This window comes from Pristis pectinata, chromosome 11 (genome assembly GCF_009764475.1).
Source record: "Pristis pectinata isolate sPriPec2 chromosome 11, sPriPec2.1.pri, whole genome shotgun sequence".
In the NCBI taxonomy this organism is placed as follows: domain Eukaryota; kingdom Metazoa; phylum Chordata; class Chondrichthyes; order Rhinopristiformes; family Pristidae; genus Pristis; species Pristis pectinata.
The window spans coordinates 17,477,094-17,504,720 of NC_067415.1; the positions used below are offsets into that span (position 1 = coordinate 17,477,094).

The following is a 27,627-nucleotide window of genomic DNA, read 5'->3' on the forward strand; positions in this document are numbered from 1 at the left end:
AAATAGTTGGAATATTTAAAAATGACTTGTTCCCATTTTTATATTATTGCCTGTGTACTGATCAGGCAACTGTGGTCTGGTATCCATCAGTTCTTTCCTAGAGCAGAAAGATGTAGGTGCACTGAGGATAATTGTTTTGCATAATGAGTAATGGTAATATGTAGAAGGCATTTTGCTCTAGTACTCACAGATGAATCATTCAAACAATGCAAAGGAAATGCTTTTTTGAACATGTTACTAAGGAACATTGGTTACCAGTTTGAAGTTCAGAAGGGATCAACATTAAGTGAGCAACAGTATCATTGTTAGATGTTAGAACAACTGAAATGTGACATGTCTAAAGTAAAAATGGTACTCTGATAGATAGGAATCTGATGAAATACGAAATGTTTCAATACCAGATGACAAGTTGCATTTACTGGCAGACAATAATGTTTACTATTGTAAACACTGTTTCTCTGGCCAAGAAGATGATTACACATCTGACTCTTTCTCCAACTTTAACACAGAAGCAAAAATGAAGTAAAAGAACATTGTTTTGTTAAAGAGTAAATACATAACTGAAGTAATACGTGTCACCAAACCTTGTTACAATTTTATTATTTATCTGAAATGTGCATTTTTATACATGGAGCAAGTGAAGAATAATTAACACCATTTTTTAAGGAGGTTTTAGAATCAACTCCATGCAAACAGGCAATTGCAGATAAAAATCTAGAATTACAAAATTAACATCAGTAACAATGAACCTGAAATTACCAGATTGTTATCAAGACCCATGTGTTTCATTCACATCATTCAGGGAAGAAAATCTGCCATCTTTACCTGGTCTTTCACTGCAGACCCATCAATGTGTTTACTGCTGACTGCCACCTCAGTCCAGTGGCAATTGGGAATGGGCAGTAAATGCTGGCTGTGCAAATGATGTTCACATCTGGTGATTAAATAAATAAATTCATCTTGTCTTAAAGACAAGAAATTCTGGCTGTTTAAGAGTGGATTTGATGTGAAATAGCAAATTAAGTATTTACATGCTGCCTTTGTATGCATGATATTTAATTTGTGTAATATAACTTGTTCAACAGTCTTGACAATTGCACTGTCTGGTTATGCAGCTAAGCTGTTTTTTGGCAATGACCTTTTAAATATTTTGAAGAACTTAAGGCATCTGAACTTGCAAGTAGTCAATTACTAATGTACTAATGAACCTCAACACTGAAATTAGTTAGACTTTTAAACCAAACATTCCTTGTATCTAATTTGTTTGAAATAATACAGTAAAATTAATGTAGAACTGAAGTATTAGTGAATGAACTTGATTATATTTCCAGTATTATTTGATGTTTTATATATGATGCAAAATGGCCATTAATGCTGTATACTTCACAAGTCTAAATTGTCAAGCTTTGTTGTTAAGTTTAATGCAGTGCAATTTAGTATAGTCTTAAATCATTCCTTCATGCACACACTAATTTCTTAACCACTTGTTGTTCTTTGTACATAGAAATATGAAAGTAGTGTAAGTGATTTTACAAGTGAAGATGAGGAATTGGATACTTCAAAGAAAAAACTGAGGACCCAAGCCCTTTGCAAACCTGATGCCCTTAACCAGCACAAATTGTCCCATGCACCAGATTTGAATCAAAATAAAGTGCAAAAGACTATCAGGTAAAATATTGTTTTAGTAGCATATTTAACAGCATATTTAGTGTTGGTAAATATAGTTATCTGTGCATTTAATGAGTAGGAACAGTTTTGTATAATGTAGTTTTCTACAGTTTTTTCTTAAGCCCCATTGCCAAAATCATTTTAATCATTAATTGGAATTGCATTTTGCTTTTGTTTGTATGTAAGCATTCCTTGCTGATGACCTTTCAATTGACAATAAAGCTGTTTAGCTACCTGCCACACTTCCACACTGTTCAAGTTCCTTTTTTTTGTGACCTTGGCATTTAACCACTCTGTATTACTTAGTGAATTTTGCTAGCTTTAAATCACAATTTTATCTATGTACTCTTTTGAAAAAGAAATGGATAAATATATGAAAAAGAAAATTAAAGAATATGTGATTCGGTAAGACTTCTCAAATGAACAAAGGCATAATTTGCCAAATTTTGGAGTCCATTGACGATTCTTCATGACTCAATGGAATTCTCCTGTAATGGGTTAGGTGACTATAGCTCCCATCATATAGGTCCTCCCCAAGCTATGACAGGGTTCCAATCCATTCATAACCCGAACAGTTCATAAGTCGAAAATGAATAGTTCAGCCAGCTTCACTAACCTGGTGAGTCTGCTCAGCGCTCCCAGCTCTGCTTGGCTTAGCAGTGAGGGAGCAAAGGCACATGGAAATCTCACCCAGCAGGAGACGCCTGTAACCCTGCTGCAGCCAGCAAATCCATCCCTTCGGTCTCCCAAACATTGACTTGTAAGTACAGGCTGTCCTTAAATAAGGCATTTGTAACCTGTGGAGGACCTGTATGCAGAAAAATTGTTCCTTTTGAATTTTCTAAGTTAATGTATGGAAGCTGAAAGTGATTTTTAGTAGCTGACTAGACTGGACTAAATCACTGACTTCTTTGTTTAGGTAGAACTATAAGATAAGATATCTTTATTAGTCACATGTACATCAAAACACAGTGAAAATCATCTATTGCATAGAGTGTTCTGGGGGCAGCCCACAAGCGTCACCACGCTTCCGTCACCAACATAGCATGCCCACAAGTTCCTAATCTGTACATCTTGGGAATGTGGGAGTAAACCGGAGCACCCGGAGAAAACCCACGCAGACACGGGGAGAATGTACAAACTCCCTACAGACAGTGGCCAGAATTGAACCCAGGTCGCTGGTGCTGTAATAGCATTACACTAACTGCTACACTATGGTGCACAAAGTATGCAAACTTGTCTATATTGTAATCAGTAGCATGTCATTGGAGCAGCACAAGTATAAGCTAACACCTCAGCTGAGGGCACTTTAAAATCACCCGTATGATTTGGAAGAAATACAGTGTGTGAGCTTTTGATTTGGAGCTGAAATATTCTTCTGGTGTATTTATCTGGGGTATCACTATTATAGTGGCCTTGTAGTAGAGTTTGAAGTTGTTTTGTATTGCTTCTGTAATATCATGCAAGGATGATGAAACTGTATTATACTTCATTCTTTTAACTTTATTTTGTATCCTTTAATAATGCTGCATAAATGTAGAACTTCAATGGAAACTATCACTGAAATAATATGCATGAAATAACATCTCTGAAATTAAAAAGATAACATTGCTGGAAATACTCAACAGTTTAGGAAGCATCTCTGGATTGACAAGCATTTAACATTTTAGATAGGACCTTTCATCAAAACTGAGGAAGTTAGAGGTGAACGGGTTTTATGATGCAGAGAAAGTGGGAAAAGAAGTGTCTGTTACAGGAAAGATGGCAGGAAAGATTAAATGCCAAAATAAACAATAGTGCAAGGCGTGAGAGGATGTTAGTACAACAAATAAGGGAATGAAAGATCAATTAAGGTGCAAATTTCTTGCACTTGTATTTTGTCCATTTCTGACTGGTCTTCAAAGTAATCTCATGATATTTTTGACTGAGGTAATTAAGTTACTGTACACTTACAAATTATTTAAAAAGAAAGCACTTTTTCTCCATTTTCTATCAATCCTCATCTACCCCTCAAATTGTCCTTGTGTAAATTGTAACTACTGAGTATTGGTGTGCTGGATGAATCAAATATTGTCCCTTGCTTGTGTTATAACAATGTAACTGTTGTTCTACAGTAACTTGATAGGGGCTGTATACAAGTAAGTTCCTGCTGCCATTTAAAATTGGGAAATTGCTGACATTCCTGGAGGTTTGTAGTACAGTTGTAATAACCTCTGTTGAAATTGAACTGTCACACACAGGACATACTTTACCAGCTCCTCCTGATCCAGATAGCTTATTGTTACACCATGAATTTATTCACTGATGTTGTGTTGAGAATCACCCTTTGTAGAGACAGAGAAGACTTGAACTTGTTTAACTTCTTGAGCTGGATGTATTTAATACTTTTTAACCCTTTTTTTTATAACTACAGTCACCACCAAGAAAGTCCTTTACTGAGTAAAGAACAGGAGATCCCTACTGTTGAATTGAGTGCAGATAGACTTGCCCTACTGGGACGCATTTATTTGGCCCGTGTTATAATTGGAACATTAAAGCTTCCTCCAGACAGCACTCGCACAACACCAAAAGAAAAAGGCAGCAGAGGGAAGCCACCTCGACCTGTTTCAGGAAGGAAATGGTAATTTATGATTTTTAAAAATTTATCTATTCAAGGGATGTGGGCTTTTGCAGGCTGAGCCAGCATTTAATTGCCCATCCCTAGTTGCCCTTGAAATATCTCAGTTCATGTGGTTTTTGTGTTTGCTTCTAAGGTATGTTTCTGGCTTGGTATTTTTTTTAGTGTTATTGCAGTGTTTAGTGTTTTGCCTGAATAATCATATTTTAATTCAAGCTTAACTTCACTGTATAATTTAAAACGCCACTTCAGTGTATTAGTAGGGGAGTGCTGCATTGTCATAATTGCAGACGGTGCAAGTCAAACAGACTGCTTTTACTGGATGGTGTCAATCTTCTTAAGTGCTTGTACAGCTGGCCTTGTGCAAGTAGAAGATTCCTTAACACCTCTGACATAGCTTCTCAATGGTGAAGAGACTTTGGAGAGAGTTAGGAAGAGGAACTCAGGCCTCCAATGTTATCTTTGCAGTTATAACTGGTCATTTTTGCTTCCCAGGAAGGCGACAATAACGTTAGTTGATGCGAGAAACGTAGTTAAATTCTTTCCTGCTGTTGGTGGTCATGGCTTGGCATTTTTGTGGCTATCTGAAAACCTCAAAACTCTTGCATAAATGTGTCTCTTTCACAACAAGTCCTAATGATTTTTTTCTGCCAGCAACCAAAAATTCCATTAGATTCTTATCCAGCAGTTTTATATTTTTATCTTAGTACTAGAACATAGAACAATTACAGCACAATTCAGGCCCTTCGGCCCACAAAGCTGTGCCGAACATGTCCCTACCCTAGAAATTACTAGGCTTACATTACTAGTAATTACTAATTACTAGAAATTACTATTTCTGGATTGTATAGCAATGGCACTTGCATTAGGGAGGAGGGCTGAAACATTGCCAAATTGATTGATTCTCTTGGTAGGTTGCTGTTGAATAACCTTGCCTATAGTTCAAGGTAGATAACATGATAATGTGGGGTGAGGTGAGAAAATGTTGTGTAGTTGTAATGTTTGGGTGTTTCTGGAGAGAAGAAATTGACCACAGTCTTCCTTGGTAAAAGCTTTTTTCAATACAGGTAAACAATAGCATTGAAAGCTGGAAGCATTTTTTGAGAGACCTAAGCTGGTTCTATTTATAGGAACAAATTTTTTCACAAATGATATTCTGTTTCTTATTTTTGAAAGCAGGAAACAGAAATTTTGTTAGTTTTAGAAAATGTTTTTCTGGCATGAGAAATGTTATCCAGCCAACTTCTTGAATTCACTTGACAAAAAATAATAGTTTTACTTCCAGAGTTCTATTAAAATTTCTTTTTTTTTCCTGCCTTCAGCACTTATATTGTTGAGTATAATTTTCCTGTGACCACATCTTCAAGGAGTGGAGCACAAGAGCTTTGCGTGAGATCTGAAATTACAAGGGTAGCTTCCAGCAAAGTTACAAAAGAAGGTAGGATGGCAGGACAAAAATATTTCTGTGCCATTTAATTGCAAAAGAAATCAAGTAGATTAACATTGTTCTACAAGCTGATTATCTTCCACCTATTTCCTGATCTTATCCATGTCACCTGAAGCTGTAGATTTATCCTGACATATTCTCAGTGTGAAAATATGAAGACTCTATGTTCCTGAGTTCTACATTTATTTGTGGATTTTTCCAGAATTGGCAGAGGCCCCTTTTGATGGCTAGGGGTCAGAAAGAAATCTAAATTCCACTAAATTGAGTGAAATTTAAATTTATACTTCCTGAAGTAGTTATAGTTTGTTCTGGGTATGTGGAGGAGTAAAAGCTGTCCTGTGAAAAATCTGGCACATTACTCTTGAAATCCTCCAGCCAGGTGGAACCAAGGTATTCTTGTTGCATATTGGATGCAGTTCTTTGCAGTAATAGTGGAAGAAACAAAACTTTGTGGGCATCCTTGTGGTATATGGTAGAGGGTAAAGTGAAAACTACTGTTAGACCACCATGAGCTGAGTGAAAGAGCAGTAGTGTAGGATGTAACAGTGAGAATTTATAAAGAGAAATTTATTTGGATATAAAATCACCAGTATGTGCTTTTTTTTAAAACAATTAATGATTTTCCATTTTCTGTAGTTGTAAAGTTCCAGCAACGGTTTGTTTTTCCTATCTGTTTTGATGGATTGATGATAGAGCATTGGTGGAACTCCAATCTTGTGTTCAGCATTTACTCTAAGAAGATAACACAGAAAAAGGTTAGAGTTTAATTATTTTAAGTTGCTTGATAAGGTAAATATTTATTTTCATGCTATTTCTTTGGGGGGGGAAATGACCTATTATGTAATTTAGACCAAATTTTTTAAAAATACAGTATTTGACAATTGATGGACTGTAGGACCTGCTTTCATGACCCCCATAACTCCAGTAACTTGTAGCGGTGAAGTGTTACGTTGAATATCATCAACTACCATTAAGATTGTTGTCACTCTCAGTTAGTTCTGAACCACCCCAAATGAAATATTAATCTTTCAGACAAACTTGGAAGCAACCTGAGAGAAATCTGTGGAAAATGTTGATCAACTCCACCTTCACTTCCACAGTTTATTTCCACCTGCTGTTAATGTGGAAGGGAATTCTCATCTCACCTCTGTCTACAACTGAAATGAATTTGCTTAGGTTTCAAAGTGCTTATTTCAATCAAAATCATTAACAAACCTTTGATTTGAAGCAGATTTTTTTTTATCCAGTTAATAAAACTTAGTATAGTACATGTGACATTCTTTTGCCATTTTTATTTGTTCGGTGATCACTTTTGGCCATGCAAATTCAAATGCCAGGAGAGTGAGTCTGAATTTCCCTTAAGGAGGCATTAGTAGGCAAACCCAGAACCAGATACTTACTGATATCCACCCTTTCCCTGAAAACTGAATAAATTCTTACTGATGTGCACACAACATATTACTCAGTCACTCAGTAAAATATTTTACAATGCATATAACCATTTGTATGACCAATTCTAAACTATTTTTCTTTTTCTTCACTGAAGCCAATTTTAATCGGTTCAGCTAGTCTTGCACTTCGGGCCATCATTCAATCAGATTCATTAAGTCTCACCAGTGAATTGCCTGTGGATATGTGTGACAATAAGGAAAAGCAACAACAGATTGGTCCTTTAAAGGTAAACATTAGTGCAAATTGTGCAGTGATTGATGGGGAAAATTGAAGGCCTTGGAACAACTTGTCTGTTTGCTTTTATGGTCAGTGAATAAAATATGATGCAGACCGAAATGGGGCTTGTAGGTTCTGGTTATTAGCAACATTTAGCACCGCCACTTATCATTTAGTAACTTAAGCAAAATATAAATGATTTTGTTATTGTTTGGAAATGTTTTCACTGTTTAAAAACTAATAGTAAATTAGTTAATACAAATTTTGTAAGCTTACTTAATAGATTAGCTGACATGTTGTGAGTACAGAACAAGAAGGGTTTGATCACCTGATTTGCATTGAGTTAGTCGATTTCTGATTGGTAGCTGTGTGAAAACTAAAGTCACTATTCATGCTGCTAGATTGAGGGACAAATCAGCCAATGTTCCTGATCCAAACATAGTTGGAGCAGCCCTGCTTTGAAATGCATTCCTTTGGTCATCATTGGGGTTGGTTGTGTTGCCCTCTTGAATAAAATAACCCACTTGAACGTAGGCTCGTGTGACGACTCTGGAAGACGAATTGTATTCCAGTGGAATATCAGCTTCAGAAGAGGCTAAAACAAAACTGGCAGAGTATCTGAAATATTAACACAGAAGTCTCAAGCAGTCTCTTGATTTAGGTTGAATTTATTGTGATCTAATTTTCTTTCCCCTTGCATTAATATTCGGTAGGTATCCTTGGAACTGGCTGCCGACAACAAAGATTTCACCAGTGCTAATGCCAGAGTAGCTGCTTCTCCAAAGCCTGTTTATGCTGTGTCTAGCCCAGGACCAAGGTTCCCATCAGATCACAATGTTGTTGATTTATGTCCAGTAGATCCACATTTTGTTGATCTGCAGGCTCACGAATTAGTAGAAAAAGGAAATGGTGAAACTCGGTTGAAGCAAAATCATACAAAGGATGTTTCCAGAATTTACAAGGCAAACCATCACCATCTTCCCTCTGTACCTGCAGCACAAAGTTTAATAGGGCAGTTTAATTCTTCAGTGGAGGAAGAAGAAGGTTTCTTACTCCATGTTCTTCTGATGGTACCTGAGGGAAAGGACTTTGTTATGGGAGATGGCTGTCTCCAAAAACAATGGAATATATACCTAAAGTGTAAGCTTTTCAGCACAGATGAAGCAACCAGGTCCCCGGTTAGCTGGAGCACAACTCGCCCAATTTTTAACTTTTCACTGGTAAGTTTTTAAGGAATTCAACAAGCAATAATGAAGTGCATAAGTTCACATTTTAAATAAGAGAAGATTCTAGTTTATAATAACCTTAAAATATACATGCCCAAAAGACAAAAGGAGATGTCTGCTGTGATGGGAAAGAGAAATATTATTGGTGAACACAACTTGTAATTTTGTAAAGGGGTTTCAGTACTAACCTCTAAAGAAAAATACTTCTATAATTCTTTGTGTGGTGTATGTATTTAATGCTAGCATTGTTAATTCGGCACATATTGTAATTTATTTTAATTGCATCTCCTGTAGCAACTCATTACTATTTAAAAGTTAAGCTATAAGACACATTAATTGGTCATGAAAATTGACTAAACTGTCCAGCCTTTAATCTAAACTATACTTCATTATTGAAAAGCTATATTTCATTTTCAAAACCAAATAAAATATGAGATATGCTAAGTTTTTTTATTTTTTACTAGGTAGCTCCAATCACACTGACTTCCACATTACTTGAGAGGATGAAGAATAATATGATGATTATCGAAATCTGGAACAAAGCAATTATCTCAGGGCAAGAAAATCTATTGGGGCTTGTGAAGCTTCCACTTCATCAATTTTACTTATCATTTAGGTAAAAAGCATTCATAAAATGAAATGCTATTTTTGTTTAAATGTGATATCATTTGGATACAGAATCAGGTTTATTATCACTTGCATGTTGTGAAATTTGTTGCATTGATTTAGAAATTTACCATGTACCCCACTTCCTTTTCTCGGGTACTAAATAGCCTCTTGTAAGGCCAAACCCTTGTGGTTCATTAAGTTGTTATTTGTAAGTTGGAGTGAAGGAAGCTCCATCAGACTTTAGGGCCATTAATGGTCTGTTTAATCTACATTGAACAGGACTATGGTAAAACAGAAATGAGTGTCAATTCAAGTAGAGGAATGACCATTTTCCTTAGAAACTAAATTTTTGTAATAGGCAATCCAAAATCAGTTAACTTCTCCAAATTGATGAATTTAGTTATTAGGGGCAAACTTAAAGACCATTGAGGGAGGTCTTTAAGACCTTTTCCTACATGACCATTGTAGGAAACCTGGCCATGCGATATCTAATTGTGCCCTTTTGAAGAAGAAGAAGGAGAAGGAGAGAGAGAGAGAAGGGAGAGAGACACAAGCCTGCTTGTTTTCTCTATCGATGGATGAGAAACAATAACTGTGTCTGAAAAACACAGTTAAGAAAAACAACAACCTAAGTGGCTTCAGAAGGGAACTTTTCTGTCTAATTTATCCTCATCGATCTTTTTTTAAATGAAATTGTCCGTGGTGAGCTCCATAGTGAAGTGTTTATAAACTTTCAAAACACAAGGCACATACTAACCACAAGGGGGAGCTGTGGGGTAAAATTTGGGTAACAAAATGGTTTTAAGGTGGGAAACATAACTAATCTAGATCTACAAAACTGGTATTGGTGAACTGAATTTGCTGGGGTTAAACACTTGTATTTCTTTTGTGAGTGATTACTTGATGGATTATCAGATTAAATGCTAGATCAGATGATTAAGCTCTAGAAATGTTGTTTTAAACTACGTAATTTAAATAACCAAGCTTGATATCAACCACTTTTCCAATTGGGTAGAAATAAGACTAAATTTGTTCAGGGTATACCTTGCCTTTAAAAACTGAAAATTATTCAAATTTACTGCTAAACCAAAGTAATAAATATGGTTACAAAACATTAGAGGTTTTGAATTTTTAATCAGGTATATTTTCATATGTGTTTGTGCACATTGTTTTCACCATGCAAACGCATGAGACACATCAGAGTGGTTTCGCACGCATATTACGTGGTGTCTAATTTCTCAACCGTCAGGGGGAACGTTTCCAGAATGAGTTTGTTACCTTCTGCCAATTTCTTATGCTATTGCACCAAGGAATAACAAATTTACAGAAACTTGTATAATAAACCAAGCTGTGCGTAAAAGTAAGGAACTTCTGCATGAGGTATAACAAAAAGCCTGGAACAAAATTTAGGAAGTAAGTAGAAGTTAAGAAGTAAACACCTTGTAGAAGTTTATAGAATTATGAGATACATAGATAGACAATTGGTATCTTTTTCCCAGGATCAAAATGTCTAATACTAGAGGGCATACATTTATGGTGAGAGGGGGAAAGTTCAGAGGAGATATGCAAGGCAGGTGTTTTTATACAGAGTGGTGGGTGCCAGGAATATGCTGCCAGGAATGGTGGTGGAGGCAGATGCAATAGAGGTGTTTAAGAGGCTCTTAGATAGGCATATGAATATGTGGAGAATGGAGAGATATGGACCATGTGCAGGCAGAAGGGATTAAGTGTCATTTAGCTTAATTAGTTCAGCACAACATTGTGGGCAGAAGGGCCTGTTCCTGTAAATGTTTAATTTCTTGTGAGAATCTACTCTACAGTCAAGCATAGCACTGCATTACTCATGCAGTGTTACCAATGAAAAGAAATGCAAGCTTCCTACACAATGCTGTTCTTGGTCAGGGGGATAATGTTTTTGCTAAAAAATACTTTAAAATTAAAAAAAATCATCAAAACTTGCCTGGATGTGTCAGATAGCTTGTACAATGTGATCATATTTTTGTAGACCAGAGTTAGCACTAAGGTTCCTAGGAACACATCCTGGATTTAATTGATGTACCTGTATACCTGCTGAATGTAAAAACTGCGAAAAGGATGTGGAGAACAGAAGTCAGCAAGCTGGAGAAGAATCATTCCGTTCACTTGATTTTAATTATAACTCGCACAAGATTAGGTTGAATTTAAACAGGAAGTTTTTATAGATGGGTCTTTGTGTTAAAATCACACCTGCTGAGCATTTGATTAGATGTTCAGTTGGAACAGCTTTAGTTTGTAAAACGCTCCCGAGGTTTTAATTATTAACTGAAGTGTAACAAGTCAAGGCTGACAGCAGATTCGCATGCAAAAAAAATTGAAGCACTAGGCACTTTCCTTTTGAAATATGATTATTTTTTGTCTATCATTAGGGACCTCAAGATTTCTCATTTATTGCTCCATGCTCAATATCCCGTGGTTGCTGTGGACAGCTACATGCCAATGGTGGATGTTTTCACAGGCAGTCAAAAAGGTAGCCTTCGAGTTCTATTAGCAATGGGAGGAGCAGACCAGATAACAGCACTTCAGAAACTAAAGAGTGATGAGGAGGTATCTGTCGCTGGTTTCCAGAGGACACCTCATTTCTTGGATGCAGTACCATCGGTTTTATCAAAGGTTTGTGATTATTATTCTCCAAAATTATGTTGTAATGCACTCAGATATGCTGGGAAAACACACCTGACACTTTTTTTTTGCATAAAGAGCCAGATAAACAATTGGTGCATGCCAATTTGTGGCAATCTCTGAAACCTCTCATTTTATGCATAAACTGAAATTATAGTACCAGTAATGGTCTGGTAATTAGAGTACTGATTGTACTTAACAACATCAAAGCTACATTATGAGCTTTGTCTTGCTGGTTATTTCTAAGGAGAAGGCTGTCCTGTATGAGCTTGTGTCTATCAGCAGAGCTCTGATTTAGTAATGACACATCTTTAATGTTGGGAGAGCTTGTGCAAAGTTGTTTATCTTCTCATAACATTAAAGAACACACTCTGATGTAGTTAGTGTATGAAAGACTGCAAAAAAAAAACTTGTTCACATTTTAAATTGAGCTTCATTGCTAAACTATAGGGATACTGCAAATCTAAGTCAAATGAGGTGCGATCCTGAAGAAGTTACAGAATTCTGGACTGTATTTATAGGCATAGCATCCTAGAGCAAGGAAGTCTTGATGAAACTTTATAAAATATTGGTTCAATTACAGCAAGATTAATGTGTTCAGTTCTGGGTATTGAACTTCGGAAAAGATCAGGAGGGCTTAGAGAATGGTGGAGAACGGATTTAGTAGAATGATTGCTGGGATGAGGGACTTTAGTTGCATGGGTCATCTAAAGATGCTGAGATTCTTTTTTCAAGCAGAGTTTAGGAAAGATCTGATGGGGGATTTAAAATCATGAGGAATCTAGACAATAGAAAAACTGATTCTATTGGCAGAATAGTCAAGAACTGGGGGACATGGGCAATTGACAAAAGGACTAAATGTGAGATGGAGAAAAATATTTTCATACAGACTGGCTAGGATCTGGAATTCACTACTAGGGGAGTTATGGCAACATATTCATTTGTGATGTTCAAAAGGAACTGGGTAATTACTTGAAAGTTTTTTTTTTAAATGTTGCAGGGCGATGGGGGAGTAGAACTGGTTAGATTACCGTTTCATACACCCTGAATGGACTTGATGGTTGGGTAGTCTCTTTACATGGTGGAACTTTTCTGTAAAGTTGCTGTACCACCAATACATTGAGGAGTTAGACGGCCATCTTATATGCTGCCATTCCTGTGACAGTATAAGGTGAAATTACTTAACATAAATGAAGAAATGAGACCATAACTGGAGCTTTATATCCACTCTGGATACTACCAGCAAGCTGATTTTCAGCAGATTCTAGTTTGCATTGAAGTTGCTGAAATAAGTCCTTGAGAAATCATTCATGTCTGCATTGTGCCATCAAATGTAGTGAACATGATATTATAGTTTTATTTTTCTAAGTTTCTCTTTGGGGTTCCATCATATAACCATTCTGATGTAATATATAATATTTCAGTTGAACAGTGAGAAGACAGAACCACTGATGGAACACATTTTTGAGGTTAATGTGATAAAACTTAAAGGATTAACTCCCTTGCAGTCCACCGTTTGGGGAGAGGCAGACTGCTATGTACAATATTATTTCCCAACTCAAGATGTGAATGTCATAGCCGAGACATTGCCAATTGAAACTGGTAAGTAACTTCTATATTTCAAGGCTGTTTTTCAGCCAGCACATGGCATAGTAAAACAACAGTTTTGTGACCTTAAAGATGTATTATGGAATGAGCAAATATTCTAAATAGAACGAATGTTCTATTGGTGGGAAGTATCACAAACTTACAAAAATATAAAGAAGAAAGACCATCAAAAATAAAAGCAAAACTGAAAATAAGCACAGATGAAGTATTTTCTTTAGGGTAAGCTTTGAGTATAGTGGAAAGAAGATTGATAAAAGGAATTTAGGGCATTTAGGGATCCAGATGGTAATGAAGCAGATAAAATTATTTACCCTATAGAACAGTACGGCACTGGACAGGCCATTTGGCCCACAATGTGCTGATCTTTCTTTATGCCAATTTATACTTAATGTCCTCCTCCTTTGTATCATCCATATCCCTCCATTCCCTTCATATTCATGTGTCTATGTAAAAGCCTCTTAAACTCCACCAAACTGCCTGCTTCCACTACTACCCCTGATAACCCATTCCGGGCACCTAACACTCTCTGCATTTAAAAAAAAACTTGCCCCTCACATTGCCTTTAAACTCCCCACCCCCACGCCCCCAAACCTTAAAAGCATGTCCTTTGGTATTTGACATTTCTATCCTGGGGAAAAGATTCAGACTGTTTACCCCATCTTTGCCTCTTATAATTTTAAAAACCTCTAACAGGTCTCCCCTCAGCCTCCAGTGCTCTAGGGAAAACAACCCAAATTTGTCCAACCTTTTCTCATAGCTCAAACCCTCTAATCCAGGCAGCATCCTGGTAAACCTCTTTTGCACCCTTTCCACAGTCTCCACATTCTGGGGCAACCAGAACTGCACTGAATACTCCAAGTGTGGTCTGACTAAAGTCTTCTATAGCTGCAGCATAACTTCCTTACTCTTATACTCAGCATCCCTACCTATGAAGGCAAGCATTCCATACGGCTTCTTTGCTACCTTATCCACTTGTGTAGCCACTTTCAGTGAACTATGGACCTGGACCCCAAGATCCCTCTGTACCTCAATGCTATTAAGGGGCCTTCATTAACTGTATGATTTCTCCTTTCATTTGACTTCCCATGGTACAGCACTCACACTTGCCCGGATTAAACTCCATTTGCCACTTCTCTGCCCATATCTGTAACTGATCTATATCCCACTGTATTTTTTTGATAGTCCTTTACACTGTCTACAACTCCATCAATCTTGGTGTCATCCGCAAACTTGCTAATGCACCCATCCACATTTTCATCCAAGTCATTGATATATCACAAATAACAGAGGTCCCAGCATCAGTCCTTGTGGAACACCACTGGTCACCAACCTCCAGCCAGAATAACAGCCTTCCACCCCTATTCTCTGTCTTCTGTGGGCAAGCCAGTTCTGAATCCAAACTTGCAAATCACCCTGGATCCCATGCATCTTTATCTTCTGAATCAACCTACCATGAGAGAATTTATCAAATGCCTTACTAAAGTCCATGTAGATAACGTCCACTGCCTTTCCCTCATCAAGCACCTTTGTCACCTCCTCAAAAAAAACTCAGTCAAGTTTGTAAGGCATGACCTGCCCTGCACAAAACCATGCTGCCTAGTTTTCTCCTCCCAATATTTTCTTCATTCGCTGGCTTAGTGGTATTTCCTGATTGGTTTTGCTCTGGTCTATTTAATCATATCACTAGCAGTGGATTCCATTTCTACCTTGCCCTATTTTTGCATTATTACCTCTTGAGTCACCTAAGGACCTTTCCAGGTTTCTTCCTCTTTATTTTAGTTGCAGGTTTGGGGTTAGGTTCAACAGGTACACCAACAATACACAGATCTGCTTCTATGACATATCCACTCTATCTTTGTTGTCAGACTGCTATCCAACCTTGAATGAACTGCAGTTTACTCAAAGAGTAAAGTTATTGTTTCAGACCTCTGCCACCAACTCTTTATCCTCAACACTGATCCCATATTTGAGGGGGGGCAGTGTACATGCACCTGTCTACATCAATGGTGCTGAGGTCGAGAGGGTTGAGAGCTTCAAGTTCCTGGGAGTGAATATCACCAACAGCCTGTCCTGGTCAAATCACGTAGATGCCAAGGCCAAGAAAGTTCACCAGCGCCTCTACTTCCTCAGGAAGCTAAAGAAATTTGGTTTGTCCCCTTTGACTCTCACCAACTTTTACCGATGCACCATAGAAAGCATCCTATCTGGATGTATCACAGCTTGGTATGGCAACAGCTCTGCCCAGGACCGCAAGAAACTGCAGAGAGTTGTGGACACAGCCCAGCGCATCACGGACACCAGCCTCCCCTCCTTGGACTCTGTCTTTACCTCTCGTTGTCTTGGCAAAGCAGCCAGCATAATCAAAGACCCCACCCACCCAGGACATTCTCTCTTCTTTCCTCTTCCATCGGGTAGAAGATATAGGAGTCTGAGGGCATGTACCACCAGACTTAAGGACAGCTTCTACCCCACTGTGATAAGACTCTTGAACGGTTCCCTTATACAATGAGATGGACTATGACCTCACGATCTACCTTGTTGTGACCTTGCACCTTATTGCACTGCACTTTCTCTGTAGCTGTGACACTTTACTCTGTACTGTTACCATTTTTACCTGTACGACATCAATGGACTCTGTACTAACTCAATGTAACTGCACTGTGTAATAAACTGACCTGTACGATCGGTATGCAAGACAAGTTTTTCACTGTACCTCGGGACAAGTGACAATAATAAACCAAAACCAAAAAAAACCTTGACCATTGCCTCAGTCATGAATTCTTATTAAACTCCAGGCTGAATTTCCAAACCTAAACTTGTTTCACAGTGCCTACTTCCATATTGCTTTAGCCCAATTGCCACTGAAGCCATTAATATTTTGTCACCTCTCAGCTCAATTATTCCTTTGCTGTCAGCATTGGACTTGCCATTCTGTATGTCAAAAGGTTTTCAGCTCATCTTGTCTCTTTGCAGATATACATTGACTCATATGGCCTGCCATCACTTAAGATTTAAATTTATCATTTTCTTATTTTGCTCTTTCATGGATTGTCATTCATTAATTTAGCCTTGTTGAGCAATATGAATCCCAAGATCAACTCACTCATTTCTATAACTTTGGTCTTTTGTGCAACCAGCTTTTCCTTCGTCCCATTGTAGGAAGCCACAATTTCAGTAATCCTGGCCCCATGGGTTAAGTCTCCTTTCCTATATATTCTTTTGCTGCTTTGATCCCTTTCCTTGCTTAAGGCCAACTATGAAACTCAGTTCTTTGACAAAGCTTTGGTTACTCCTCTCATCTTTTCAGTGACACACAGTTGTATCTCACCGTGGCATTGCAAAGCAATGTTTTTCAATACTACAGATACTATTGTTATTTTTGTGGCGATAGAAATTCTAGTGATTTAAGAGTGATGGTGGGGATTTGCAATTTATTTGGAGAGTGAGTTAGATTAAGTAAAATAGCCTCCATCTCCCATGGCTGGCCTTGCAGCTTTGCGAGACCTCTGCAACAGCACATTCTCAGGGCAGCATTGTTTGGACAGTAAAGTATACATCTTGATAAATTAAAATTGTTACTGCTATGTTTATGCAAGTTATGTGTCCTTTGCATACAAGTTAAATAGGTTTATAATATTACATGCAAATTATTTTAATATTAGATTCATAGAGTTATACAGCACGGCTCCTCCATGCTGACCAAGATGCTGATCTATTGCTAATCCCATTTGCCTGCGTTTGGCATCCCTCTAAACTTTTCCTATCCAAATATCTTTTAAACATTGTAATTGTACCTGCCTCTACCACCACCTCTGGCAGTTTGTTCCATAAACCCACCACCTTCCGTGTAGAAAAACTTGCCCCTCAATCTCCTTTAAATCTTTCCCCTCTCACCTTAAACCTATGCCCTCTAGTTTTAGAGTCCTGTACCCTAGGAAAAAAGACTGACCATCCAACCTATCTTAATTTTGTACACCTCACTGAGGTTGCCCCTCAGCTTCCTTTGCTCCAGGGAAAACAGTCCCAGCCCATCCAGTCTTCCCATAACTTAAGCTCTCCAGTCCAAGCAACATTCCTGTGAATCTTGTCTGCACGCTCTCTAGCTTAATCACATTCATACGATAGCATGGCGACCAGAACTGCGCACAGAATTCCAAGTGTGGCCTAACCGATGATATAACATGACATCCCAACTCCTGTACTCAATGACTCAGCTGATGAAGACAAGCATACTGAATGCCTTCTTCACTACTGTCAACCTGAGTGTCCACTGTGTACAAGTACATAGTCCCCAATATCTCGCTGTTCAAAAACACTCCCCGGGGTCCTGCCATTCACTGTGTATGTCCTGGCCTTGTTTAACTTCCAAAAATGCGTGACTTCACACTTGTCTAAGTTAAGTTCCATCAGCCATTCCCTTGTCCATTTTACCAGTTAATCTAGATCCTGTTGTAACCTTAGACTGTCTTCTTCACCGTTCACTATACCACCAATTTTTCATCTGCAAACTTGCTAATCGTCTCTACATTCTTTTCCAAGTCAGTAATATATATGACAGACAACACAGGGCCCAGCACCGATCCCTGCAGCACACCACTGGTTGCAGGTCTCTAAACTGCAAAGCTACCCACCACTTCCACCCTCTGCCTCTGACCACCAAGACAATTTTGCATTCAATTTGCTATCTCACCCTGGATCTTGTGTGCTGTAACCTTCTGGGCCAGAGTCCCATGTGGGACTTGTCAAATGTCTTGCTAAAGTCTTTGTAGGCAATGTCCACCTCCCTGCCCTCATCAATCCTCTTGGTCTCCTCCTCAAAAAAGCTCAATCAAATTTGTGAAACGAGATCTCCCCGGAACAAAGCCATTCAGACATTGGGGCACCTTCCAGATGCTCAGGGAAACCTGATTCTATTTAGGTCAACCCACTCTAATATTTTCTTATGTTTTTAAATATTATAAAGATTAATTACTACAGAGTTGTGTTAAATCATTTTTATACTTTTCTTTGCTGTAGGTATCATCTTGAAGTCTTTTCGCACAGCAACCACATTGTGTGTTCCAGATCCTGTATTTAATGATTGTCAATGTCACTTGCTTCTGATCCCAATGGACCTTCCGGTGCAGAGAATACTGTTGGATGTTTGCTCAAAGCAAAGATTTGAAGGAGGTAGTGGCATTCAATTTGAGGTTTGGTGTAGGTAAGTACAGTAGCCATAGAAACATGTAGCTTTTGGAGACTTGGGCAGTTGGATATTTAGTTTGAGATGTTTCATTAACTGTTTCAAGTTCAGCTAGTTTAAGTAGAATATGTGGAAAAAGAAAAATTCTCCAGCATTCATTGGACCTTATCTGGTGTAACATTTCAAAGATATATAATTAACGTGCTGTCATGGATGGGTGGAAGTTAGGAACAAGAAAGGAGCAGTTACTCTACTGGGAGTATTCTATTTTATAGGCCCCCTGGTAGCAGCGAGGATACTAAGGAGCAGATCAGGAGGCAGATTTCGGAAAGGTGCAAGAATAACAGGGTTGTTATCATGGGAGACTTCAACTTCCCAAATATTGATTGGCACCTGCTTAGTACCAAAGGTTTAGAAGGGGCAGAGTTTGTTAAGTGTGTCCAGGACGGATTCCTGTCACAGTATATTGACAGGCTGACTAGAGGGAATGCCATATTAGATCTAGTATTAGGTAATGAACCGTGTCAGGTGACAGATCTCTCAGTGGGTGAGCATTTGGGGGACAGTGACCACCGCTCCTTAACATTTCGCATTGTCATGGACAAGGATAGGAGCAAAGAGGACAGGAAAATATTTAATTGGGGAAGGGCAAATTATGATTCTATAAGGCTAGAACTTGCGAGTGTGAATTGGGATGACATTTTTGAAGGGAAGTGTACTATGGAGATGTGGTCGTTGTTCAGGGATCTCTTGCAGGATGTTAGCAATAAAGTGAGGCAGAGAAAGTATGGCAGGGAGAAGGAACCATGGGTGACAAGGGAGGTGGAACATCTAGTTAGGAGGAAGAAGGCAGCATACATAAGGTTTAGGCAACAAGGATCAGATAGGTCTCTTGAGGAATATAGGGTAGCAAGGAAGGAACTTGAGAAGGGGCTGAGGAGAGCAAGCAGGGGATATGAAAAGGCCTAGGCGAGTAGGGTTAAGGAAAATCCCAAGGCATTTTTCACTTATGTGAAGAGCAGAAGGATGACGGGAGTAAAGGTAGGACCGATTAGGGATAAAGGTGGGAAGATGTGCCTGGAAGCTGTGGAAGTGGGTGAGGTCCCCAATGAATACTTCTCTTCAGTATTCACCAAGGAGAGGGGTCTTGATGACGCTGAGGACAGTGTTGGTAAGGTTAATGTGCTAGAGCATATTGATATCAAGAGAGAGGATGTGTTGGAGCTGCTAGAAAATATTAGGACAGATAAGTCCCCAGGGCTTAACGGAATATTCCCCAGGCTCCTCCGCGAGGCGAGGGAGGAGATTGCTGAACCGTTGGCTAGGATCTTTGAGTCCTCGTTGTCCACGGGAATGGTACCGGAGGATTGGAGGGTGGCAAATGTTGTTCCCTTGTTCAAAAAAGGTAGTAGGGATAGTCCAGGGAATTATAGACCAGTGAGCCTTACGCCTGTGGTGGGCAAGCTGTTGGAAAGGATTCTTAGAGATAGGATCTATGGGCATTTAGAGAATCATGGTCTGATCAGGGACAGCCAGCATGGTTTGTGAAGGGCAGATCATGTCTCACAAGCCTGATAAGGTTCTTTGAGGAGGTGACCAGACAGATTGATGAGAGTAGTGCAGTAGAGGTGGTCTACATAGATTTTAGTAAGGCATTTGACAAGGTAGGCTTCTTCAGAAGGTCAGAGGGCATGGGATCCAGGGAAGTTTGGCCATGTGGATTCAAAATTGGCTTGTCTGTAGAAAGCAGAGGGTTGTGGTGGAGGGAGTGCATTTAGGTTGGAGGGCTGTGACTAGCGGTGTCCCACAAGGATCAGTTCTGGGACCTCTGCTTTTCATGATTTTTATTAATGACTTGGATGAGGGGGTAGAAGAGTGGGTTGGCAAGTTTGCAGACGACACAAAGGTTGGTGGTGTTGTGGATAGTGTAGAGGATTGTGGAAGATTGCAGAGGGACATTGATAGGATGCAGAGCTGGGCTGAGAAGTGGCAGATGGAGTTCAATCCGGAGAAGTGTGAGGTGGTACACTTTGGAAGGACAAACTCCAAGGCAGAATACAAAATTAATGGCAGGATTCTTGGTAGTGTGGAGGAGCAGAGGGATCGGGGGGCAGTGGGGGGAGTGGTCCATATCCACAGATCCCTGAAAGTTGCCTCACAGGTGGATAGGGTAGTTAAGAAAGCTTATGGGGTGCTAGCTTTCATAAGTCGAGGGATCACGTTTAAGAGCCGCGAGGTAATGATACAGCTCTATGAAACTCTGGTTAGACCACACTTGGAGTACTGAGTCCAGTTCTGGTCGCCTCATTACAGAAAGGATATGGAAGCATTGGAAAGGGTGCAGAGGAGATTTACCAGGATACTGCCTGGTTTGGAGAGTATGCATTATGAGGAGAGACTAAGGGAGCTGGGGCTTTACTGTTTGGAGAGAAGGAGGATGAGAGGAGACATGATAGAGGTGTACAAAATATTGAGAGGAATAGATAGAGTGGACAGCCAGCGCCTCTTTCCCAGGGCACCAATGCTCAATACAAGAGGGCATGGCTTTAAAGTAATGGGTGGTAAGTTCAAGGGAGACGTCAGAGGAAGGTTTTTACCCAGAGAGTGGGTGGGGCATGGAATGCACTGCCTGGGGCGGTGGTGGAGGCAGGTACATAGGTCAAATTCAAGAGATTACTAGATAAGCATATGGAAGAATTTAAAATAGAGGGATATGTGGGAGGAAGGGGTTAGATAGTCTTAGGTGAGGTTTAAAGATTGGCACAGCATTGTGGGCCAAAGGGCCTGTATTGTGCTGTACTGTTCTATGTTCATGGCAATTTTAAAATTGTACAGCCATAGCACATTTACTGGGCAGGTATTTATTGCATAGTTGATTAGCAACAAGCCACAATATGGTCTAATTGTTATTTCATTTTTCTGATTGTATTTTCTAATCTTTGCTTAAAGAAATTTCTCTCATCAGTTCTGGTTAGCCTTTTGTATCTCACAATCCATCCAAAAAGTAAATGTTGACAGGGTGGTCCACGTGTTAGGCACCATAACACTCTTTAGACTCTCAACATCTATACATGCACTCAATCAATATTAGTTGCTGATATTTTTCTTTCCCCATATTGATCAAGGCTTTGAGGCCACTTATAGCCAATGGAATTTTGTGGTTTGCTTAACATCTTCAGTGACAAACATACGGCTTCCATTGTATACTTTACTGGCAGCTGCCCCCAGACATTTTCTGGGCTTGCCTATAGAGACATACTCTCCCTTTCTATTGTGTAGCACCACAGAGCTTTTTGCCTCAACATATTCTGCACCATTTGGCTCAGCTGCTTGATCCTTAAAACAGGTGAACTTTTAATACAAATATCTGTTTGAGATCAAAAGAAAATCTAGTGATTACTTTTGTTCAAATAATGCTGCTGCTTTGCGTTGTAAACTAATTGATACAGCAAATTTTCCTTTATTTCAATATAAGTATTAATCTCTGCTACAAAGAACCTTGAATCAGGTTACATGTTATGAGCAGTCTCTCAATGGATGTTTGCTCTTTTATCTTTAGGCAACTTTATAAAGAATTGCAAAATTCAGTAATTAAAAATAAAATGAAAACACTGGAAATGCTCAGCAGGTCAGGCAGTATATATGTGGAGGGAAGCAGAGTTAATGCTTCAGGTCAACGAACACAAAATGCTGGAGGAACTCAGCAGGTCAGGCAGCATCTATGGAGGGAAGTGAACAGTCGACATTTTGGGCCGAGACCCTTCATCAGGACTGGAAAGGAAGAGGGCAGAAGAATAAAAGGGGAGGGGGAGGAGCATGAGCTGGCTGGTGATAAGTGAGTCCATGTGAGAGGGGGAAGGTAGGTGGGTGGGGGAGGGGGGTGAAAGGAAATGATGTGAGAAGCTGGGAGGTGATAGGTGGAAGAGGCAAAGGCCTGAAGAAGAAGGAACCTGATAGCCAGCTCCAGCCTCGGCCTTGGCCACCTCCAGGCCCCAGCCCCCCACCACCTCCAGGCCCCAGCCCCCCACCGCCTCCAGCTCTGACCTCGGCCCCAGCCACCTCCAGGCCAAGACTTCTCACACTGCCACTGGGTCCTACTGCTCCTCTTCTTCCACCACTGCTCCCCATCCACCCCTGGACTCTCAAGCCTCCCCCTGCCCCTCATCCCCCTTTCACTTCTCTGAGCTCCCATGTTCCTCCCACACCACTTTCCCTGACCCCTCTAACCCTCCTCTCTCCCCTTCTACCCTCCCCTGACACCAGCTCCAACCGCTGTCGTGTTTTCACTATCCCCTTTGACCTTCCATCTCTGAGGTGGAATGGTCTGTCCTTAGCAGGGGCCTTACCTTTCTCCCCCTGCGCCTGCACCTCAATGAGTTTCGCACTCACCATGACACCGAGCTCTTTTTCCGTCACCTCCATCTCCAGGCCTACTTCTATGGCAAGGATTCCCCACCCCCCACGGGTGACCCTTTCTCCTGCCTTAAGCCCTACTCCTCTTCTTGGACACCCCGCTCTGGCCTTCTGCCCTCTATGGATCTTTTCATCTCTAACTGCCAATGGGACATTAACCGTCTCAACTTCACCACTCTCCTCACCTATTCCAACCTCACCCCCTCTGAACGCACTGCCCTCCACTCTCTCTGTACTAATCCTAACCTCACCATCAAACCCGCAGACAAGGGCGGTGCTGTTGTAGTCTGGCAGAAAGATCTCAACCCTGCTGAGGCCAGATGGCCACTCTTGGACACCTCTTCTTACTTGCCTCTTGACTAGGACCCCACTAAGAAGCATCAGGTCACTGTCTCCCATACCATTACTGACCTCATCACCTCTGGTGATCTCCCTTCTACAGGCTCCAACCTCATAGTTCCCCTACCCCATACTGCCCATTTCTACCTCCTACCCAAGATCAACAAACCTAACTGCCCTAGTAGGCCCCTTTTTCTGCCTGCTCCTTCCCCACTGAACTTGTGTCCTCATATCTCAACTCTATTTTGTCCACCTTGATTCAGCCCCTTCCTACCTACATCTGTGACACTTCGCATGATCTACATCACTTCAACAACTTTCAGTTCCCCAGCCTTAACTGCCTTATTTTCACCATGGACGTCCAGTCACAGTACACTCCATCCCCAATCAGGAAGGCTTCAAGGCCCTCCACTTATTTCTTCACCACCTCCTCCGTCTGGCAGAATTGGTACTCGCCCTCAACAACTTCTTTTCAGCTCCTCCCACTTTCTCCAGACCAAATGTGTAGCCATGGGTACTCACATGGGCCCCAGCTTATGCCTGCCTTTTCATTGGCTATATGGAACAGTACATGTTCCAAGCCTACACCGGTAACGCTCCCCAATTCTTTCTCTGCTACATTGATGACTGCATTGGTGCTGTTTCCTGCACCAACTCCACCCCACTGCCCTCAAATTCACTTGGTCCATCTCTGACACCTCTCTCCTTTTTCTTGATCTCTCTGTCTGCATCTCCGTAGACAGATCATCTACTGACATCTTTCACAAACCCACTGACTCCCACAGTTACCTTGACTACACCTATTCCCACCCTGTCACTTGCAAGGATGCTATTCCCTTCTTTCAGTTCCTCCGCCTCCCCTACATCTGTTCTCATGATGAGGCTTTCCATTCCAGGACACTTTTTATTTCAGTAAATGGGGTTTTCCCTCCACTACTCTCAATGCAGTCCTCACCTGCATCTCCTCCATTTCTCACGTCTGCCTTCACCCCATTGCCCCACCCCTGACATAACGGGGCTGGATTCCCCTTGTCCTCACCTACCACCCTACAAGCCTCTGCATACAACACGTCATTCTCCACAACTTCCACCATCTCCAACAGGATCCCACCACCTGGCACATCTTCCCCTCCCCTCCACTTTACGCAAGGATTGCTCTCTCCGTGACTCCCTTGTCTGCTCATCCCTCCCCACCAATCACCATCCAGGCACTTATCCCTGCATCCATGCTAAGTGTCACACCTGCCCCTACACCTCCTCCCTCACCACCATTCAGGGCCCCAAAAAGTCCTTCCAGGTGAGGCAGAGCTTCACATGTGAACCCACTTGGGTCATTTATTGCATCCGGCGCTCCCAGTTCGGCCTCTACGTTGGTGAGACGACACAGATTAGGGGACCACTTCATCGAGCACCTTCACTCTGTCCACTGCAACAGCCAGGATCTTCCAGTGGGCAGCCATTTTAATTCTAATTGCCATTCCCACACTGACATATCTGTCCAAGGCCGCCTCTACTGCCACATTGAGGTCAGACGCAGGTTGGAGGAGCAACACCTCATATTCCATCTTGAGAATCTTCAACCTGACGGCATCAACGTTGATTTCCCTAACTTCCAGTAACCTCTGCCCTCGGTTTTCTTTCCCCTCCCCTTTGTTTTCCCTTACTCCTGTGGCCCCTTCTCTTTTCTCTCACTGACTCTTATGACCTGCCCACCTCCTTCCCTTTTATTCCCTGGAGTACTGTCCTCTCCTGTCAGATTCCTCCTTCTTCAGCCCTTTGTTTCTTCCACCTATCACCTCCCAGCTTCTCACATTTCATCCCCCTTTCACCCACCCCCCCCCCCCCCCCCGCCACCTACCTACCTTCCGCCTCTCACCTGAACTAACCTATCACCTGCCAGCTCGTGCTCTCCCCCTACCCTTTTATTCTGGCTTCAGCCCTCTTCCTTTCCAGTCCTGATGAAGGGTCTTGGCCCGAAACGTCAACTCTTCATTTCCCTCCATAGATGCTGCCTGACCTGCTGAGTTCCTCCAGCATTTTGTGTTCGTTGCCCCAGATTTCCAGTTTCTGCAGTCTCTCTAATGCTTCAGGCTTTCCATTATGTTGCCTCACCTGCTGAGTGTTTGCAGAATTTTCTATTTGTATTTCAGATTTCCAGCATCTGCAGTACTTTATGTTTTAATGGGCAAGCTGATGCTTACTGACCCTAGAAGCATTAATAAAGCAGTAAACAAATTTAGGTATATGCCTGCAGTAGCTTTATTATTACAAATGTGCTGTGATGTATAAATATTTAATAGAAGTGAAAATAAAACATTGAAAACATTTTATTTCTACTCTACCATATTTTCTGCATTTTTATGATCATTTCTAATACAATTTTTCTACTACTTGAGTAATATAGTCCTACTATTTTATTCATATATCCTTTTATAATTTCTCATGAATCCCAAAGTCAGTTCAGAAGCAGAAGCAATTTATAAAGCTGGATCCCCTGTAGAGTAGAGGGCCCAGCAGCGGGAAGGTATAGTTGCCTTTGCAGACGAGCCCACAAAATGTCTGTGGCCTGTTACCATTGAGATAAATGGAAAATTGCTGCAAAGAAAAGAAAATCTTGCTTTTATGAACTACCTTTAACATTCCTTTCAGGATGTTAAAAAGCAGCTTGGGCAATGAAGGCTTTCTGAATTGTGGAAGTCATTTTGTGCACAGAAAGCTCCCAGGACATCAGTGTGATAATGACCAGATACAGTAAAACTCTAATAATCCAGCATGCTCAGGACTTTGATGGTGCCAGTCTGGTAGATTTTCCAGTCTTTTAGATGTCATTCCTATTAATACGCTAAGACAATTTAGTAATTGGTTTATTACTGTCACGTACTGGGATACAGTGAAAAGCTTTTGCCATCCAGACAGATCATTCCATACGTAACTACATAAAGGTAGTACAAAAGGAAAACAAAACAGAATGCAGAATATAGTGTTACAGTTACAGAGAAAGTGCAGTTCATTTTTCACAGTATTATAATAAATTTCCCAGTGAGCCTAATAAGTTTAAATGGAACACTGTAAGTGGGACTTTAATAAATTTAAAGAGAACGTGGGAACCGGGCTCCCAGTAAGTAGGAAGGAAGCATGGGAAGCACCACTTGGTGAGCCAGATGCTGAGCCTTTGGGATTTCGGAATTGTTCATTAGATAGTGGATTATTGGAGTTTTACTGCAATATGTTTATTAATGGTAATTGCAGATTAAATATTGACCAAGACATTGGGATTAACTCCTTCTGCAGGAATTTTATATTTACGTAGAGGAACAATCATTTAGCATTTCATCTGAAAGTTAGCAGCTCCAGCAGTCCATCACTACTTCAGAATTGGCACAAGATAAATGTAAATTGAAATAAATCAATCTAGTATGCTTTTTGCTTGAGAAATTCATTTTGGAAGTATAAAGATTGCTGTTACCCAGGAGCATAAAATCACAAAGAATTAATAGGTTCAACATGTAATCATGTAGATGATTTTATTGCAATAGAATGTGAGGTCATCGACTTCAGACTGCTAAAAAATAGTTTTGATTATTGTACAAGTGGTAAGAAGCTAGGAACTGTTGTACAAATAAACATAAGGGCTATATATCCATACTAATCTCCAATAGTTGTGTGCAGAAAATAATGAGAAAGGTTAACGGAGTATTATTGAAATTATTATTTGAGGAAAAGAATCTAAAAGGGGCAGGTTTTACAAGACCTATACAAAGCTTTAGTTAGATCATATTGTACAAGTGGTAAGAAGCTAGGAACTGTTGTACAAATAAACATAAGGGCTATATATCCATACTAATCTCCAATAGTTGTGTGCAGAAAATAATGAGAAAGGTTAACGGAGTATTATTGAAATTATTATTTGAGGAAAGGAATCTAAAAGGGGCAGGTTTTACAAGACCTATACAAAGCTTTAGTTAGATCACATAAAAATTTTATGTAGTATTCTGGGCACTGCTTCTTAAAAAGAGTACTTGAAATTGGAAGAAATGCAGTTTAAACCGCCAGCATTTTACTGGTGTTCCTAGGTTTGGATTTTAAGGAGCAATAGGTTTGCTTTCACTGGAATATAGTAGGCCAAAGTCTTAAAAATATCATAATTTATTTAAGATCTAAGTTTTTGTTGGGAATTGATAAGGTAGACACA

The 27,627-nt window shown here is 40.2% G+C and overlaps 1 protein-coding gene across 7 annotated transcripts in view; it reads left to right on the top strand.

Moving 5' to 3' along the window:
- Positions 1-27,627, top strand: part of c2cd3 (C2 domain containing 3 centriole elongation regulator) — a 120,397-nt gene that overhangs the window by 26,205 nt on the left and 66,565 nt on the right. For 6 of the 7 annotated variants that reach the window (XM_052025864.1, XM_052025865.1, XM_052025866.1 and 3 more), the window contains 10 exons: positions 1,505-1,668; positions 4,082-4,288; positions 5,608-5,723; positions 6,369-6,487; positions 7,279-7,410; positions 8,114-8,620; positions 9,091-9,242; positions 11,641-11,884; positions 13,318-13,495; positions 18,518-18,701. In XM_052025864.1, coding sequence (XP_051881824.1) covers positions 1,505-1,668; positions 4,082-4,288; positions 5,608-5,723; positions 6,369-6,487; positions 7,279-7,410; positions 8,114-8,620; positions 9,091-9,242; positions 11,641-11,884; positions 13,318-13,495; positions 18,518-18,701 — 2,003 coding nt within the window. The remainder of the gene's footprint in view (positions 1-1,504; positions 1,669-4,081; positions 4,289-5,607; positions 5,724-6,368; positions 6,488-7,278; positions 7,411-8,113; positions 8,621-9,090; positions 9,243-11,640; positions 11,885-13,317; positions 13,496-18,517; positions 18,702-27,627) is intronic. The other variant, XM_052025869.1, reaches the window with a different exon arrangement.